Source organism: Myodes glareolus, chromosome 5, assembly GCF_982192425.1.
Source record: "Myodes glareolus chromosome 5, mMyoGla1.1, whole genome shotgun sequence".
In the NCBI taxonomy this organism is placed as follows: domain Eukaryota; kingdom Metazoa; phylum Chordata; class Mammalia; order Rodentia; family Cricetidae; genus Myodes; species Myodes glareolus.
The window spans coordinates 103,009,506-103,028,001 of NC_142030.1; the positions used below are offsets into that span (position 1 = coordinate 103,009,506).

Genomic DNA, 18,496 nt, shown 5'->3' on the forward strand with positions numbered 1-18,496 from the left:
GACCCGAAAGAGGAGGCTGTGGGCCCTGAGGTCACAGTAAGGGAGGAGGGGACAGATGCTCACCTCTGTCAGTGTCTTCTTCATGTCACTGTACTTGGCCTGGAGGCTGCTGTGATTTGTTTGCAGCTGTGAGAGAGAGAAAGGACATTTGCTTGAATGGAATCCCTTTCTCGGTCCAGACAGTGATGGGATCCTCCTTTTACAATGAGGAGGTAAAGACCAGAAAGACTGAAACATTTGAACTGCAGGACTTTCATTTCATTTTTTTTTTAAACAGTTCTATACTTACTTATTTTGGTGCTAGGGAGTTAACCTAGGGTTCCATGTGTAATAACATGGAGTCTTCCACTGAGTTCCACCCATAGACCAATGGGGGGGCACCTCCCCATTCCTAGGATTATATACTGAATGCCAGGCTTTCCAAATGGGTCTTGGGGAGTTGAACTTGGGGTGTCATGCTTGCACCACACCCTTTACCAACTGAGCCGTGTCCCCAGCAGGCATGCAGACTTTTATCGTCCAAAGACGGTCCCCAAGTCACTCTCTGCCTTCTTTATGGTCTGCCTTCCTGGGAGAACATATGAAGGTTTTCCAAGACAGTCCCACCTGTCACCAGGACCTATAAATGACCAATAGCTCTCTTAAAAAGAGCATTTGGGGCTGGTGGGACAACTCAGGCGGTAGGCTGCTGGCTACCAAGTCTGATGACCCAAGTTTAGTCCTCAGGACCCATTTGGTAGATGGGAGAATTGAAGTCAGCCAACTGTCTACTGACTTCCATGACAAATGTGCACCACCCTCAGAAATAAACGGGAAACAGTGGCATGTTTCTCCCACTCCTGCCATCGCCAGCTCACCTACTGCACCTTCTTTCGAAGGTCTGGGACTCCCTGAGTCTGCTGCCATGTCCCACATCATACACACCAACAGGCAATGGCATGCCACGACCCCGCCGCAGTCCTCCGTGGCTTCCACAGTCCTAACATGGACCTGGAAGGTGCTCCGTTATTGGTCTGCCTACCACACACCTCACTCAAGACTCCTCAACCATCAGACAGGAAGGAGCTGGCCAACTCTTCCTCCCTTCATCTTTGCTGATGTTGCTTCCTAAGCCTCCACCTGGTTCCTCAACATCTCTACGCAGACCTCCCATTCAGTCAACGCCCATTCACCTTCCCAGACTCAGTCAGCTCTGTCAGTTACCCAGCTCCCCAGACTTCCCCACTCAAGCCCTCATCACAACTGTAACATGGTGAGTGTGATGCAAGCTTCATTTACTGCAGGTCTCCATTGCACCTTAGGGTCCTTGCGGGCAGGGCCCTCACTTGTTCTTCATCATCCTTATAGCTTAACTCATCACTTAGCACACACAGCACTCTGCATTTGTGAAGAAACACCACTCTGGCCCTGAACATTTTTAGCATTACGCACACCCACACATGCATGCATTCTGGTACTGTATATTTACACACTTACACAAACACACACACATGCATTCTGGTTCTACATATTTACACACTTACACAAACAAGCACGCACATGCATACGTGTGCAGTGTACATACGCATGCATGGTTCTGCAAGCATGCAGGCTTCTGCAAAGGTCAGAAGAGGAGGTCAGACCCCCTGAATCTGTAGTTACAGCCAGCTGTGAGCTGCAAATGTGGGTGCTGGGAACCAGAACTCATGTCCTCTGCAAGAGAAACGAGAGCTCTTGATAGCTCCCATCTCTCCTGCCTTGCCCTGCATTTCCTGTGACAGGGGTTGACAAACTTTGCCTAGAAGGGACCAGGCAGTACACAGTTTAGGCTTTGTGTGTTGTTTGGTCTCCATCACAACTACTCAACTCTGTTACAGTAGCTTGAAAGCAGTCATAGAAAACCAGGAGAGTATATGAGTGTTTAGCTGTTCCAGTGAAACTTAACTCATGGGGATGGGGAGAGGGCTAGTGGACAAAGTGCCTGCCATGAAAGCCTGAAGACAGAAGACTTGGTCCCCAGGATCAATGTGAAAAGCTAGGTAAGCGTGGCAACTTGCCTCTAATTCCAGTGCTTAGGAGGCAGAGACAAGGGATATCCCTGGCAATTTAGCTAGCTAGGCAAGCCAAGCTGGTTCAGAGAGACCTTGCCTTACTAAATTAAGTGGACAGTGATTAAGAAAGGAACCCAACAACAGTCTCTAGCTCCTGCATGCCCATCCGGCACAGGTATGCACACTAAGTACCCCCACATACTCGCAAACACCCACACATGTACACATCATCCATATAACTTTACTTACAAAAATGCATGCAGCTAGACAGCACTGTAGGCTGTAGTGTGCCTGAGCCAGTGCCCCTTTGACCAGTCTACCACAAGGCTCTTCATTCACCTTCCGATTTTTCCCCTTGGAAGAAGTTTCAAGCACTCGAGTAGAATTTTAAAAACACTCACCTCTTCTAGATGTTTGGTCTTCTGCAGAATTTGTTTATTCAAGGAAATGACTTTCCGCTGATGCAGTTGGGAGGTTCCTAACTTTTCTGGACTTTCTTCAGCAGACAGCTCAGACTGCTGTGGGAAAACCCAAGGCAGATAATGAACTCAGCTCCATTCAGATTGTCCAGCTGTACTCAGTATAAGTAAGGCAGTTCTGGGCAGCCAGTCTCACCCAGCCAGGGTATCTACTATGTCCTGCCCAGAACCAAAATCCAGACAGGAAAAGTCTGACGTCATCAAAGTCTGCTTGGGAGCAGGGGAGAACATGGGTATAGGCTGCCCAGCTGTGATTATGATGAAATCGTTGAGCCAACAGCACCTGTGTTGGGGGGTCTTAGCAGGGAGGGGGATATAGGCGGTCTTAGTGGTTTCTTCATGAGACCATCTGGAAATATCAAGAGTTACAAACTGGAGACGGCTAAGTGGGTAAAAGCATTTGCCACCACACCTGATGAGTTGAGTGCAGTGGCAAATGTGTAAACACATACAATAAATAAATCATGTAATAAAAATGAAGAAAGCTATACACCGATTCACTTTCATTAAAATTTTAAAAATACACAGTTGCAAAGTCTAGTCATTTCCGAGCATGTAGAATGATAAGCAGCTGGTCCGCCTGCCCTCCCCCTCCACAGACCACTCTCAACTATTTCCTACTTCTGTTCTTCTGACTTAAGAGAAGCACAAGAAGGAGAAAGTTGCCAAGAGAGGCCATGGAGTAAACCTCTGGAAATGGACAAGTGAGGAGGGGACAGAGAAGGCCAAGCAGACACAGGGACTGTAAGAACTGGAGGCAGGTAAAGGAGAGATTTCTGGGTAGTGTTACAGGGTGAGTGACTGACATTTTCTAGAAGGGTTAATGACGATTAACCTCATGTGCAAACCTATCGCGTAACTTACTGTCCCTGCATGTGTCATCAGTGCTCATGGGTCTGGAAGTCTGGGGTGCAGCACTGGCACAGAGACTGCCAAGAGTGGAGGAGAACCCACACAGGCGTAAATACTATGCATCTTGGCTAGGGCTTTCCCTGAATTATTTCCACCACTGACAGAAAAACCATGAAGGTTTTCTGTGGGTTTGTTTTGCTGTTTAATGCTAGAACTTGGGAACAGTGGGTTGGGTATGGGTGCAGTGAAGAGCCAGGGGTAACATTCTGTATACTGTGGGCTGAGAGTCCAGAAGGAAACAGAAGACCCTGGGGCTGGAGAGACAGTATTCCTTCACTGGTATTAAAGCTTACTTTCCAGGAATTCTGGTGTATGTTGAAGACCAGCTGACATCCAGCCCAATGGACTGAACTACGTTGGATTCTTGGGCTTTCCACTGGAAGATAGCCATTGTTGGACTAGCCAGACCCCAGCCTGTAAGTCACTCTAGTGAATGTATATAAAGCTTCCCAGCTGGACAGTTTCCTGAAGCACATGACTCAATGGTTAGTAAGGTGGATCTGCGCATACATGTATTTGTTATTGCATTTACACTAGAGAAATGTATCAGCATGGATCTGGTCCTCAGAACCCTGAATTAATTAATATGAATTAATACTTTATAAATGAAAATTAAAGAAACTTCCAGGGCCATAGAGATCACACACACACACACACACACACACACACACACACACACACAGAGTTCCTCTAGAGAACCTCAACTAATCCACTTGGTAATCTACTCAGTGACTAGAATGCAACAACTGACCCACTGTTTGAGAAAGAACATGGAGGGAGCCCACCAGGATGTCAAGGAAGAAAGAAAAAGTTCTCTCTCCAATCCACTCTCTCACTGAAAATCACATAAACAAAGAGAAAATGCATGCATACAGGAAGAACCCCGAAGTCTTTTTAAAACCCTGCTATATCTTTACTAGAATATGCTCCAAGAAACAGGGGCTTTCAATATCTGTTAGTGCTAAGTAAAAATACATCTGTGGACTCTCTCTTTCTCATGTGTTCATGTTTGTGTGGATATATGCACCTGTGCATGAGGGTCACACACATGTGTGTGAGTGTATGTATATGGAAGCCAGGGGCTCGCTTTGGGAGTCTTCAATTATTTCCCACCTTCTCTTTGGAGACAGGGTTTCTCACTGAACCCAGGGGTTCCAAGTCTCGGCTAGCTGACTCAGCTAGTCTTGGGTAGCCCCAGAGACCTTCCAGTCTCCTCTTCCCATGAGGGGATTATGGATGTGTGTAGCTGCATCTCACTTTTTAAATGGATGGTGGGGATCTGAACTCAGGTCCTCACGCTTGTATGGTAAGCACCTTACCCACTGAGCCATCTGTCTAGCCCCTGCAGTTTCTGACATTTCTTATAAAGTATTAATTCATATTAATTAACTCTGAGGACCGGCTCCATGTTGACACAGTTCTCTAGTCCATGCGCAGTGACAAATACACAAATGTGCAGGTCTACCATACCAGCCTGTGAGTCTAGACAGGTGCTTCAGAAAGCTGTTTGTCCAGCTGGGAAGCTCTCAAAGGAAGCACTTTATTCTGGAGCTATAGTGAAGATAGGTCTCAAGAAGCCAATGGAAGTCTGATTGCTTTTCAAACATACTTTTCATTACACAATCTAAAGCTTTTATTTCCTTCAAATTATCTTCCTAACAGCCAGGAACACCCAGACTGAAGGCAGAAACAGGTCTCTGGGTCAGCGCAGCCCATCTGACAGTGGCCAAGGCACAGTTACAGCGTGAGAGCAGGTGACGAGGACAAAGTTGGTCGGATTCAGAAGACAAGACGGGGCTTCACACCCAACCCTCCATGGGAAAAAGTTTAAGCCACAGGCATCTTAACAGTCTATTTACAAAATACAGCATCTGCCAAAAAGGCCAGCCACTGACAAACACACCCCTGTGCCACCGAGGAGCAAGGGCTGATGTGTGGATCTCATTTTGTTCAACAACTGCAGATTAAGAACGTGCCGGTAAAACCACAGCGTGGATTAGGACAGTCTGCTGCAGATCTCATGTTTTCTAATGTGACAGATAGAAACGACAGCCATTCTTAGGGGAGATGGCTTTAAATGTCACTTGATGGCATTAGCCTAGTTCAAAATGTTAAATACCCAAGAGAAATAAGAAATGATTACTTTACCTAAAACGCTATCCTTTCAGAATTGAATGAGCCCCAAAGGTTATCTATGTATTAACCTTCATCTCCTTTTTCAGGGCTGGAGATCAAACCCAGGACACTGCACATGCTTGGGAGCGCTCTACCCCAGAGCTACATCCCCAGCTCTAACTTGCTTCTGGTTCAGGAAGTATTAGTGCCTTCTTCCTACCACAATAGAGACTCTAAGATGAGAAAGGGGGCCCCTGCACACCACCTTTCATGGGGATCTCAGTTCTCCATAGTGATCTCAGGAACTTCGGTATCCGGCATCTTGTAAGCCTCCAGTTAAATCAAGCACACAGATATCAAAGTATAGCTCAGTTCCCTCCTGGCACAAAACTATGAGTGAGGAAGAACACTATGGAATTCTGGGAGGCCAAAATGTAAGTGAATATGGCAATCTAGGAGGCACATGCCTTCACTGAAGGTGGCTTACTTCTCTGGGGTATTTTTCCAAAACCTTGTAATGTCTAGCTTTGATTTCACAGTCGGTTAACAAAGGCCCACGTTAGTCTTGGATTAGTGTAAGAGGGAAATGTATGCAATGAAATGTTGTAAAGACAGACAATCAGCTTCCTGGAGTTCTGCCATCTACATCCACAATGCTCCCTGCACGCCTACAAAACTGCAAGCCAGGAGCCGAGTGTGGTGGTGCACACCTGCAACCCCAGCACTCAGGAGATGGAGGCAGGAAGATCAAGAGTTCAAAATCATCCTCAGAAACAGTGAGTTGATGCCATCCTATGCTCCACGAGACCCTGTCTCAAACAAAACCAGAGTTTTCCACTAGTTAGGACCCTACAAAGGACCAGTGCAGAGGTGCCACCCAGTGCCTAAGAAGCAAAACTAGATTCTCCCTGGAAGAACAGAGCTGCAAACCTCAGCTTCCAAGAATTTCCCAAGGAAACGTTCAGAGAAATTCGGTGATTCTGCAGTTAAAACTCACAAGCAGGCTGGAGAGAAGGCTGAGTGGGTAAGGGTACCCGTCACCAAGCCTGACAACGTGACTTCAATTCCCGGGACCCACACAGCACAAGGAGAGAAAAGACTGCTGCAAGTTGTCCTATTGAGCTCCATGTGAGTGCACACATCCACGTGTGTTCACCATGGCATGTACAACCAACCCTAACATGTACATTTAATTTTAAAACTCCTTACAAGCACTCTGAGAAGTCAGAGCACTATGACCCTAAGCCAGCAGGAACAGACAAGAAAACCAGGTCTGCTAACACTGAAACACACACACACACACACACACACACACACACACACACACACACACACACACACGACAGTTCAACTTATGCAGGAGCACCTACAATTCTTCTCTACCAGGATGTCAGGATGTCAGTGTCTCTCACTGCCTTGCCTGCTGTCCTCTGGGCACACAACAGTGTGGAAGTGATCTTCTGAGGTGTTCCCATGGAATGTGACCATCCACTCTCCCTGGTGGTCTCTCTGCTTCTTCTTAACATTGTGTGTGCGTGCATGCATGCATGCGTGCACATGAGTGGACATGTATGCCTGTGTGTGGAGGCCACAGATGAACTCCGAGTGTCATTCAGAAGCTCCTCACTGTTTTCTCTTTGAATCAGGGTCTCTCACTGGAACCTGGAGTCACTGATCAGTGTAAGCTGTTTGTCTGGCCAGGGAGCCCCGGGGATCCCCCCAGTTCTTCCTCTCCAGGGTTGAGATTACAAATGTGCCCAACACACCCATCTTTTATGCGGACTCGGGTCCTTACACTTGTGTGACTGAGCCACCTCCAGAGGCCCCGAGTTGCCTTTAGAACTAACTGTCTGAGAAGCTCTAATACATAACCCAGAAACAGTGGCCAAGTCACAGAACTAGAGCAGTTAAATAACACGAAGACAGGAGACACAAGTGGGTAGATAAAGCATTAAGGTTTTCCTTCTGGCTCCATCCTATCAGATTTAGCATACAGATGTCCTGAGGGCCTCTGGGGGACAGGCACCATGTGCTAATTTCACAACAGCAGCCTGCTCCTGTGGGAAATCACCATCCCCAGTGCACTGCCAACCACAGAACACAACAAATGGCCTGAAGAGAAAATAAATGGCCTGAGCCTGTCAAGCAGAGATGAATAGCTCAGGATTTGATACAAAGATAGGGGAGAGATGGTACGACTGAAACAGTCTGTGGCCAGGCTCCCAGGCAAGGCCTTGAGAAAGAAAATGGCAAGCACAGGCAAAGGGCCACGACAAGTGCTGAGTCTCCAGGACCCCAGGAGGGAGCCAGGCAACACAAGGCTCTCTCTTGCATGCTCCAGCAGCTGGGTTGCCGTCACTCACACTCTGGAGAGGCGAGTGAATGACAGAACTCCAAAGGCATTCTTTTCCAGCCAGTTCACACTGCCATGTGACCTGGGCAAAGTACTAAACGTGGATGACTGCTGAGTGCTCAGCCTGACACGGGACATGGACATCACTCCCTCTGAGAGCACAGGAGGCAGGTGTACAGGAAGAGAAAGATGGCAGGGAGTTCCGTGAGACTGTCTCCCACTACACTGACCAACTCAGAAGGCTGTGGCTACCGGCACAAGATCCTCATAAGATCAAGCCGGTCAAGTCTCCATCCTGGGGAGGGGAGGAGTTCACCTGGAGACCCAGGGAGCCACTGGCAGTTGATGGCTGCTGAGGGAGGGAGGGCCACTTTCCTCACTTGTGCAGCCCCTGGAAAGCTCTGCCCACGCTCCTCATCTGTGTGTGCCCAGGCAGCCTTAGTTACACTCAGCAGGAGGGAACACACTTACACAACAGCAAAACACAAAACAAAATAGGAGGGCTTGTTGGGAAGAAGGGTTCAGTGGGAGAGGGCTGTGAACTAGCAAGATACATTATATACATGTATGGTTTTGTCAAAAATGCAAGTATAATGCATTTCATTAATATCTAATATAAAAATCACTGTGTGTATGTATATGTGACTCGCATCTGCAAACCTGTGCTTAGCTACTGTAGCAATGGGGAAGGATTTTTCCTTTGTATTTTTGCATATGTACCCTTGGACCAACCCCAGGTCTAATCATCTGCTGAGGCAAGAGTGCTCTCAAGACACAGGTGAGTTTCTGACCAGCTGCCAGAACACAGTCCTCAGAATCAAAAGGTCAGGAGTAGCGGGCCTTCCAAGACCCATTAGGGAAAGAACACCTTCTATAAATACACCTTTTGAGGACCTAGAAACACATTTCCACACAGCAATGAGATGACGATGGGGACAGCTGGGATGCTGTGCATGTGTGCACATGGATGGAGATCAGAAGACGACTTCTGGGAGCCAGTTTTTTCCTTCCACCATGATTATCAGACTTGGTGGCATGTGCGTTTATTGGATAAGCCATCTCTCTGGCACTGAGATGGTTTATTTTAAAGATAGCTACATGAGAATGTTATAAAATGTTCTGTTGTGACAGAAAAAACCATTAGCTACCCCTTCTATAACTTTCGTGGGCCAAAAAGATGACGCAGTGGTAAAACACCCTTGCCACACAAACCCAATGAGCTGTGTTCGATCCCCATGTTAATGAGCTCAGTTAAAAGTGGAGAAAGAAAACCAACTCCACAAAGTTGTCCTCTGGCTTTACATGTAGAACATGTACACGTGTCCCCCATCTCTCTCTCATACACACACATTAATAATAGTAATAATAATGATGATGATGATGATGATAATAATAAAAGTTAAAAAAAAGTAAGAAACTTCAGTGCCCAGCAGCCTTGTTGAGATGCTGTGTGAGCCCAGGCTGTACCGGGTTCCCTTACTTCTGTGGTCCATTCCCAGCATACTCACCCCTTCCCAAAACAGCACCCAAGGCAGCTGGAGGCATGGTGAGCGCACCTGAGGAAGCATGTGTCACTGTAGACTCGGGAGTGAGACCCATGGATGGCACACAGGGTTCCACCTCCCCCAGTGACCTTCCATCTGGCTAAGGAGACAGGTTTTAAAACAATGGCTTCCAATCTGTAGGTCACCACCCCTTTGGCAAAATTTTATTTCTAAAAATAGTTACATTATGATTCAGAACAGTAGCAAAATTACAGTTATGAAGAAGCAATGAAAATAATTTTATGACTGGGATCACCACAACATGAGGAACTCTATTAAAGGTCACAACATTGGGAAGCCAAGAACCACTGCTCTTAAGGCAGATGGTCTGACATTTGAACCAGGAATGTTCTAGAGTTGCACAGGAACGCAGAAATAACGAAGCCTCCATAACCTACACTTTCTTCATCTGAAAAAGGGATCTAATGTACACTTCTTTAATATTCAGTGACTTGTTCAGATAAACAATGGAGTGTAGTCCATGCGCACATCCACAGACAGGACTAAGTAAGTACGGTGATGGAGGAGGGCCGTAAGCAAGAAGACAGTTTGGAAGAATCAAAATCTTGGGCCAATGAGATGTTCACTGGGTAAAGGCACTTGTCACCATGTCTGACATGAGGGGAGGAGAGATCCAAGTCTGGAACGTTGCCTTTGGTCTCCACAAGTGGAGATGCACCCCCGCCCCTCAAGCACACACAAGTACACAAATTAATAAAGTGTAAAAGAGAAAGAATTAAATAATCTTTTAGAGTTAAAACAAATGTTGGGCTCGGGGGATGGTTCAGCACTCCTACAGGTGGAAATAGCAAAATTTTCTGGAAGCAAAGGGATCAGCAAGTCTGTATAGCCCGGCACAGAGCGAAACAAGAGAAACTTCCTTCAAACAATGTAGAATGTGAATGCCAACTTGTGAGGTTGCCATTTGATCTCCACATGCTGTGCACCTATGTGCACACATCATTTACACACACATAAAAGGAAAGTTGTGAGCTAACAGGTTACAAACTACCTACCAAAGAGGGCATCAGACTGTGTTTCCAGAGGATAGATCTACCTACACAGTCAGACCTACAGAGCCCTCGAGGACCCCATCAGGATCCTACAGAGATATCAGTTAAGGCTGACTTAGTTGGCAAGCACAGGGGGTCAAGAAGGTGGGTGGTGGGTGAGGAGCAGCATTAGGGCTGCCCCTTCCTGCACTTCCAAGGACCTTGCGCATGCCCTGGCTTGGCTTCTTTATTTCTTTCTTGACTTCTATACTGGCTTTTGCGGTTAGTGGGCTCAGAGTAGTTTTGGACAGTCAAACTGCTACGCTGTCTGCAAACCACAGTAAGATTCCTCTGTTAAAACAGAGATGGACGTACTGCAAAAGTTAGACATTGACACTAAAAGGCTCTGGGCGGCCTTCTGGAACATTCAGAGTGTTGGGTGATGACATAGGGAGATAAGGCTACCACGACTAGAGCCTTTAGAAAAGACGAAAGCAGAGTACAGCTTAAGTGTGTCACAGTGAAACAAAGATATTTGACAAACAGTATGAAGGTAAGTGAATAAAAATGGAAAACCAGGACAGACCGATACACCAGAATCACTGAAATCAATGAGGTATTAATTCCAATAAGAGATTAGTTGATCAGCACTAGGGAGACAGAGGCAGCAGGCAGATCTCTGTGAGTTTGAGGCCAGCCTGGTCTACAAGAGTTAGTTCAAGGACAGGTCCCAAAGCTACAGAGAAACCCTGTCTTGAAACCTCCCCACCACTGAGAGAGAGAGAGAGAGAGAGAGAGAGAGAGAGAGAGAGAGAGAGAGATTAGTTAAAGGCCAGTGAGCTGTTTCAGGAGGTAAAGATGCCTGCATCCAAGTCTGACAACCTGAAGTCAATCCCTAGGACTCACAGCATGGGAGGAAAGGACCAAGCAATTTTCAACCTCTGGCCTGCACATGCATGTCTACACTAACAAACACACATACACACAGACACACAGATAAATACAAATATATACATAGACAGACACACAAACACAGACACACACAGAGCAGAAACACATCTAGTTGCCCTCCCTGTTAAAGGTTGATAAGGATCACGGCAGTCTGGGACTGCAACAGACTCACAGCCTTGCCACTCAGGAGAACAAAGACAGGAGACCAGGCCACTTCTGGGGCACTGACTTCATTCCTCTTTCTACAACTATGCATTGTGGTCTGTTGAGTTTATTGAACCTTTTACAGTAAGTGGAATGTTTCCTGGCTCAATCTCTGATGACGATCTGATCAGACAGGACCTTTGAGTTCTTGAGAGTTGGACAAGAAAATCCACATTCAGAAGCACACATGTAGATGGGTGATGGGGAAACAAGACAGCCCACCCTAGACATGCTACTATTCACTGTCCTGCTAGGAAGCACCATTGCCTGGAGGCCCTTCAGGGATGACAGAGGCCTCTTCCTCAAGCACACCGTCTTCACAGTCTTCACAATCACTACGGAAGGCTAAGTGCAGAGGGCAGAGTGGAACTACTCCATTACCAAAGCATGTGAGACAAGAGAAACAGAATACACTGCTCTGGCAGATAGGATACTAGGAGCACAGCCCAGGGAGGGATGAGGCCCCAAGACCCATCTGGTGCTTGATTGTAATGCAAACTAGATGTGATCTAGATTCTCCTCAGAAGGGGATGTCTCAATGAGGAACTGGCTAGATTAGCTGCTCCTGTGGGCATGATGATGAGGGAATTCCTTTGTGGGGTTAATCCAGTGGGGAAAGTATGCAGGTAGCAATTCAGGGGCTAGGGGCTGGGCAGAAGAAAAAGGAGAGCGCTGAACACGTATTCACGCAGTAGTTGACTGCTGTCTGCTCTTGACTGTGGTGTGACCAGTTGCTTCACACCGCTCCCTGCAATGTGGACCGTAACCCAGAAGTGTGAGTCTCTTCTCTTGGGAGCTGCTCTTGTGCAGGCTGTTATCACCGCATCAGGAAATGAAACAAGGGAGACCTTACCCAGGCCATGGCTCAGCCACACCAAACTCAGGCATGCGCAAAATGTCTCTTCACTGGGTTGGCCAGTTGGCCCAACAGGTAAAGGTGCTCACTGCAGGGGCCAGACCTTCCGAGTCCAACCCTGGAACTCCATAAAGGGAGAAAGAAAAGACCTATCCCATAGAGTTGTCCTCTGAGCCCAACAAGTATGCTGTGATAATCTGCTTCCCCATACAAACACATTAGTAAATAAAAATTAAAACTGTTTAAAAATGATTCAATTCTGTATTACTGAAATATTTAAGGTCCCTCTGCCTCTTAGAATGGGAGAAAAAAAGTAACATTGAAATACAACTGAGGTTTTGTTCTTTATACACACTTTTTAATAAAATCGAGAAAAACTTTTGCCATGGGCTTGGCTGAGTTATAGAGTTTATCTCCTAAATGGCCAAAAGCGCTATTGTCTGCCCACTTGCCAAGCCATGCCCGTGTTACAAGCAGCCTGGCAGGGAGGAAAAGATGACAGTCCGGTCCGCAGATGCGACATACTAGATCTGATTGCTATTTCAAGACACATTTTTTTTCCCTTAATATTTATAGAAAAAATGGACCCCTCCAAATAAAATGAATTTGGCTCATGGGCAAATGCTGGCAGCTGTGCATGGTCAAGTCTGGTGCTGGTGCTTCTGACGAATGTGGTTCATGAATTCAGTCAGACTCCACGGTTACAAAGGGAAGGAGCTAGGATGCAGGAGGGTAAGGCTGTGGGTGTGACCTGAGCCCCAGGCTCTGGCAGGCAGCAACCTACCTTTCCTGCATACTCAGACACAATCTGCTTGATCTCAGCAGAGCAGAGACCCACGATCTGGCCCACGGAGCTTGCGGTGAGGCGGCTCTGCAATCAAAGGAGGTTTGATTTTCAGGAACGCTTGCCCATCATAGAACTGAGTATGTTTACAAAATACACAGTATTGACCCAGGAAAGTGATTTGAACTTTGACCACTGACTCATCCACAAGACTCAGAACAGAAGTCAGAGCCACTGCTCCATCTCCTGAGTCACTCGGACGGATGCATTAGTTTCCTTGGCCCCTGGGGACCCCTGGAGCCACCCCTCCATCTCCTGAGTCATATAGTGACTATGCTAACATCCCCTTATTCATGTCTTGAATACCCTTACCAAACTTTCTCTTGGGCCCTGGGTATCCCTCCTAACTTCCCTTAAGACACTGGCCACCTGGACTAGCTTCCCTGCCCTGCATGCCCTGGGTACCCTAGGATTCCATCTTCTTCTCCATCCCCATGTCGAGGCCTGGGACTCATAGATGAGAAGTAGAAAAAAAACCATAGGTCTTAAAGTATCTCTTTATTCCCACAGGTCTTTCCTCATCTTCAAAGAAACGATCCCATCCAAGGGCATAGCTAATCGTTCTTTTGGAAAGGCCTTGACCTGTGAGAGGGCTCCCTGGCAACTCAGGATTTCATCTCCTACATAGCTGGTTTCAGAAGATGGGTTCCCATGGTTACAGAGAAGCAGGACTGACGCTTGCTCTTCCTTAGAGGCCAGTTAGCCACCCCTGCAGGGATATATCGCCCCAACGGTTGCCTTAAACTCTCCCTCTTAGAAGGCCCCAAGGACAAGGCTAGGCATTATAAAAATCTTCCTGAAAAAGCAGCAGGGCTCAGGAGGAGGGCTCTGAATGGTGCTCCCTGGCCCAGCCTCCCCCCCTCCCAACCCTCACCTCCTCACTCGCCATGGCGGTCATCTTGGTCATCAGCGTCTGAATGCGCTGCTGAAAGAGGAAGAGAACAGCAGTGAGCGAGCGGTCTGACCGTGCACAGGAACAGGTGCTGCCCGGGGCTTTGTGGTGGCACCCAGGCTGCTGCTTTAATGTGGGCTACTGGTGAGCCTCATAACAGCTCAGAAAAGGGAACTGTGAGGAGAGGGAGGCGGCTGGAGAGAGAGCTGTGGATGGGAGCCAATCTCCCGCCAACGACCCACTCCGGGACCTCAGAGGGCCACCACAGGGCACACACCTCCTCAGCTGCTTGAAGCTCATCTTCTTCATGAGCATCCGTTTTCTCTGTGGCCGACAGCCCTGCGGCAAGCGTGGTTTTCTTGTCCTCAGTCTAGAAGGGAAGATGAGGAAAGAGCAGAGCACCAGAGGTGGAGACTCAGCAGAAATAAGACAAGCATGCAGAGGTGTACTCTATGGAAGAAAACCTAGCTGGGGCCCAGCCAAGGAGAACAGGTAATCTAGTGGCTTCAGTCAAGTTCCAAAGTCCAGAGTGGGCTAGGCAGGCATGGGCTGGTGAGCTGCCTCATGCCAGCCACCTCTACCTGCTGGACTCATTCTTGATCTGTAGCTCTGGGATGCTTCTGCTGGCAGGCTAGAAATACCAAGATGAACAAGCAGGGGACAGAGGTGGCCAGTGCATTCCCAGGGCCCCTGCCTACCTACAGCCCGGTGCTTGATCAGCAGGACCCGTGCTACCCAGCCCACAACTGCTGCCACCCCCCACCCCCAATTTAGGTCTTCCTTACCTTCTCCGTTTTGCTCTGGCGACTAAATCCGTATCTCCTGTAAGTCATGAGAAAGAATTACTATTCAGAAATCACAGTAAATTCCAACAAGTGTATTTTTTTTGACACATATGTGCATGTAGAGGCTGGGTAAGCAACACTGGATGTCTCCTCCCTTAGTCCTTTCTAACTCTTTCTGAGACAGTATCTCTCAGTGAACTTGGAGCTTACCAGTTTAGCTCAAATGATTGGCTGGTGAGACCCTGTGCTCTCCTGCCTCTGCCTGCCCAGCACTGGGTTTACAGGAACATAACCTTACACCTGGCTTTCACGTAGGTGTGGGGACTGAGCACCAGCCCTCATGGCTATGTGGCAAGCATTTTACCAACTGAGCGTTCTGTCCAGTGCTTGGTTGATTCTTCTATGAGAAACACCGAAGAGGATTTAGGCTATTGAGTGCTGGAAGAAAATATTTCAAATGCCTTACCCAGAAACATAACCCACCAGGCTCTGGCTATGGCCGGTCATGTTAATCTGCTGTTTAACTAATGCTATACACAGAAAGCTAGCATAGGAAGTACAGGGAAACCTTTGAGGGCACTCATTGATCTTCATATCAAGAACCGCATCGCGGAACCACACTGAGAGCTGAAAACCTTAAAACATCCCTGCAAACAATGTCTTTCCTAAGTCCAAATCAGACTCTAACAATAATGACTTGAAATCTCACCCGTGTTTTACTTTCAGACACAACCCAAACATAATGTGAGCAATGTGTACTCACTTCACAAAACCTTAAATTTAAAAGGCACACAGACACATTCCAGCTTAGTTTATTTTTTTTTGGCATAAAACAAACAAAAACTATAATTTTTTTTTTAAAAAATCAAACACAACACAAAAACAACTCACCCAAAAACAGAAGGTATAGTGCAAACATCGAGGTTCAGATTTTAGTTTGGAAAGGAATAAAATCGTGTACAAGCATTTAAGAAAAAAACAGATGAAGCTTTTCCTCTGCCCCTGCTTGGGACATGCCTGGTCTGGGATCAGTGGGCAACCCTCGCCACTCGCTGGTGTAGGGTCTGCAGCCTAACCTCTCCTGCTCGTCCACCACCCCTATCCCCTTCACTTTAGCAAAATGCAGGACTCCCATGCTGTCTCCCCATTGCTTCCTCACATCTTCTTCCTTCCTCCTCCAAGGCCCTGCTCAGCCTCATGCAAGCAGCTCTTGCTCCATCTACTGTTTACACAGAGCGTTACACAGCGCGACAACATCTCTCCCTCACCTGCTCTCTGTTCTAAAATATGTCTGCAAAGTTTCCGTGTGTGTAGTGCATGCATACAGTGCCAAGACCTGTCCATCTAGGCCTACGCAGGCCCCTACTATGGCAGCTATGACCAATCACCTGAGCGCAAGCCTGTACCCTTCTCCTGGCGGATGCTGCTGCTTTTATGGTTTGAAGTGTTAATATTGGTTCAATGAAAAAGTACAAACAAAATAAAATGCAGAAAGTACAATGTCATAACATTGCCTAACTTTGCCATAGGTTGTCACAGAACTGGAAACATTGTTGGGCAGTGGCCCAAAGTATAGCAGATTTAATCTAAGGCTGGGGTCTGCACACCATTCTGTAAAGAACATTATGGCAACCTCTGTAGTCCAATCAGTATTGCTGATTTAACAGGAAAAAGCTACCTCAGAGTTAATTTCAGGGTTGCGGAGAGTTGGAATGTTGTAGATGCAGAGCCACACCATCCTGGGGCTAGCCTTGCCTCCAGTTTCACTAACCCCACAGCTAAGGATGCCACCAGACAGCAGCCCTGCCCCACAGCACACATCTGCTCATGCGGTGGAAAATAAATGTCTTTAGTCCCGTAGTTGTTTCATTACTATAAGAGCTTCATGAGGCTTCTTTCATATTGTAACAGGGAATTTGGGGCAACTTAAATCTGTGATTCAAGCCAGGGTCACTCACATTTGACTCAAGAAAAAGAACTATCTTCTATTCCCTGTGAGGTGAAAGCTCGTTTTCTGTGTCAACAACTGAATCTGGGTGACTCAGTTCAACAGTACAGCCTGGGAAGCTCCCATCTACTCCACGTACAGATAGGCTACATCAGGGTTTCACCACAGTCTTTTATTGTTTGAGAGTGCGTGCATGTGTGTCTGTCTGTCCACCTTCCTTTTACGACAGGCTCTTTCATTGGTCTGGACTCACCCATTAGACTAGGCTGGCCACAGTGAGCCCGGGATGTTTCTACTGCTGCCTGTCTAGCCCTGGAAGGACAGGGATGCTACCATGTGCAGCCCTTTACTGTGGTCCTGGGGACTAAAATGCAGTCCTCATAAAGTGAGCACTTTACCTAATGAGCCATCTCTCCAGGCTTTTGCTAATCATTTTTAACAAGGGGTCATGTAGTTTAACTTTGTACAGTCCCTGCCCCCTCTCAAAATTATGTCCCTGGTCTGAACGGTCCCTGAACTGAAAAACACATTCAATTCTCAGCAGCAAATGATGAGTTGGGAGGATGGCCGCCACCACACAGGACTTGGACCAGAATGAACTCAGTGGCTTTTGAAGCACACGAGTTTCAACTGTGGGAGGGAAAGAGACTTGACCTCAGACTATTACCTCAAAACACGCAAATAAACAAAACCAAACAGCACAGCATGAGAGGCAGATGAGACGGCTCAGTGGGTAAAGGCGCTTGTCATGCGAGCCGAAGATCTAAGCTCAATTCCTAGAGTCCACATGAAGGTGGGAGGAGAGAACTGACTCCTGTAAGCTGTCCCCCCCCATAATAACAATAACAATAAGCACTGCCTTTCCTTGAAAAGCTAGAATAGTAAGCCTCATTTCCTCTTGTTTGCCACTGTTTCCCAGAGGAAGGGGCCATGAGACACTGGGGGACATGCCCGTGAGAAAGAGTTAGTGTTAGCCACACAACAAGGCAGGCACACTCTCTCACACACAGGCAGGCAGCACAAGGCACATACTCACATCAAGAGATTGGTCACCCTGGGTAGAGAACATAGGTCATAAGGGAAGGTTAATATGCAGTGTTGAGCAAAGCATTCAAAGGAAAGCCTGTCCTTGCGTGGTTTTTAAAAAAGTGAGAATGTAAAAGTAAAACTCTTTATTAAGGATAGAATAATTTTAAGAAATAATAAAGCTTATTATTAAAGTTTTCATTTTTCTAGTCACAGCAATCTTTGTCCCAAACCAAGAGGATTTCTGTAGGTGTTCTGTGGACTGTGTTTAAAAGCAGAGCCAGGAAACACATGCGAGCCCTGCTCTCACACCACCAATTCCCCAAGGAAGCCAGAGTCCATGAACAACACCATCCACGTTTCAGAGAACTAGAAAGGCCGGGCACAGAACACAAACTTAAACCTGGAAGTCATAGCTGCAGACCATAAACTCAATTAGGCAGCAGCTAGCTCTGTGTGTATGTGTGTGTGTGTGTGTGTGTGTGTGTGTGTGTGTGTGTGTGTGTACAGGGTCTCACTACGTAGCCTCGGCTAGTCTGAAACCCACTCTACAGACCAGGCTGGC

The 18,496-nt window shown here is 47.1% G+C and overlaps 1 protein-coding gene across 2 annotated transcripts in view; it reads right to left on the reverse strand.

The window, feature by feature from the left end:
• The window catches only part of Ccdc93 (CCC complex scaffolding subunit CCDC93), a 73,559-nt gene that overhangs the window by 28,091 nt on the left and 26,972 nt on the right, over positions 1-18,496 (reverse strand). Inside the window, exons 8-13 of one of the 2 annotated variants that reach the window (XM_087906592.1) lie at positions 14,958-14,994; positions 14,450-14,542; positions 14,155-14,202; positions 13,221-13,307; positions 2,432-2,548; positions 64-126 (exon numbers count right to left, since the gene is read on the reverse strand). In XM_087906592.1, coding sequence (XP_087762718.1) covers positions 64-126; positions 2,432-2,548; positions 13,221-13,307; positions 14,155-14,202; positions 14,450-14,542; positions 14,958-14,994 — 445 coding nt within the window. Of the gene's footprint in view, positions 1-63; positions 127-2,431; positions 2,549-13,220; positions 13,308-14,154; positions 14,206-14,449; positions 14,543-14,957; positions 14,995-18,496 lie in introns of both variants that reach the window. The other variant, XM_048443795.3, reaches the window with a different exon arrangement.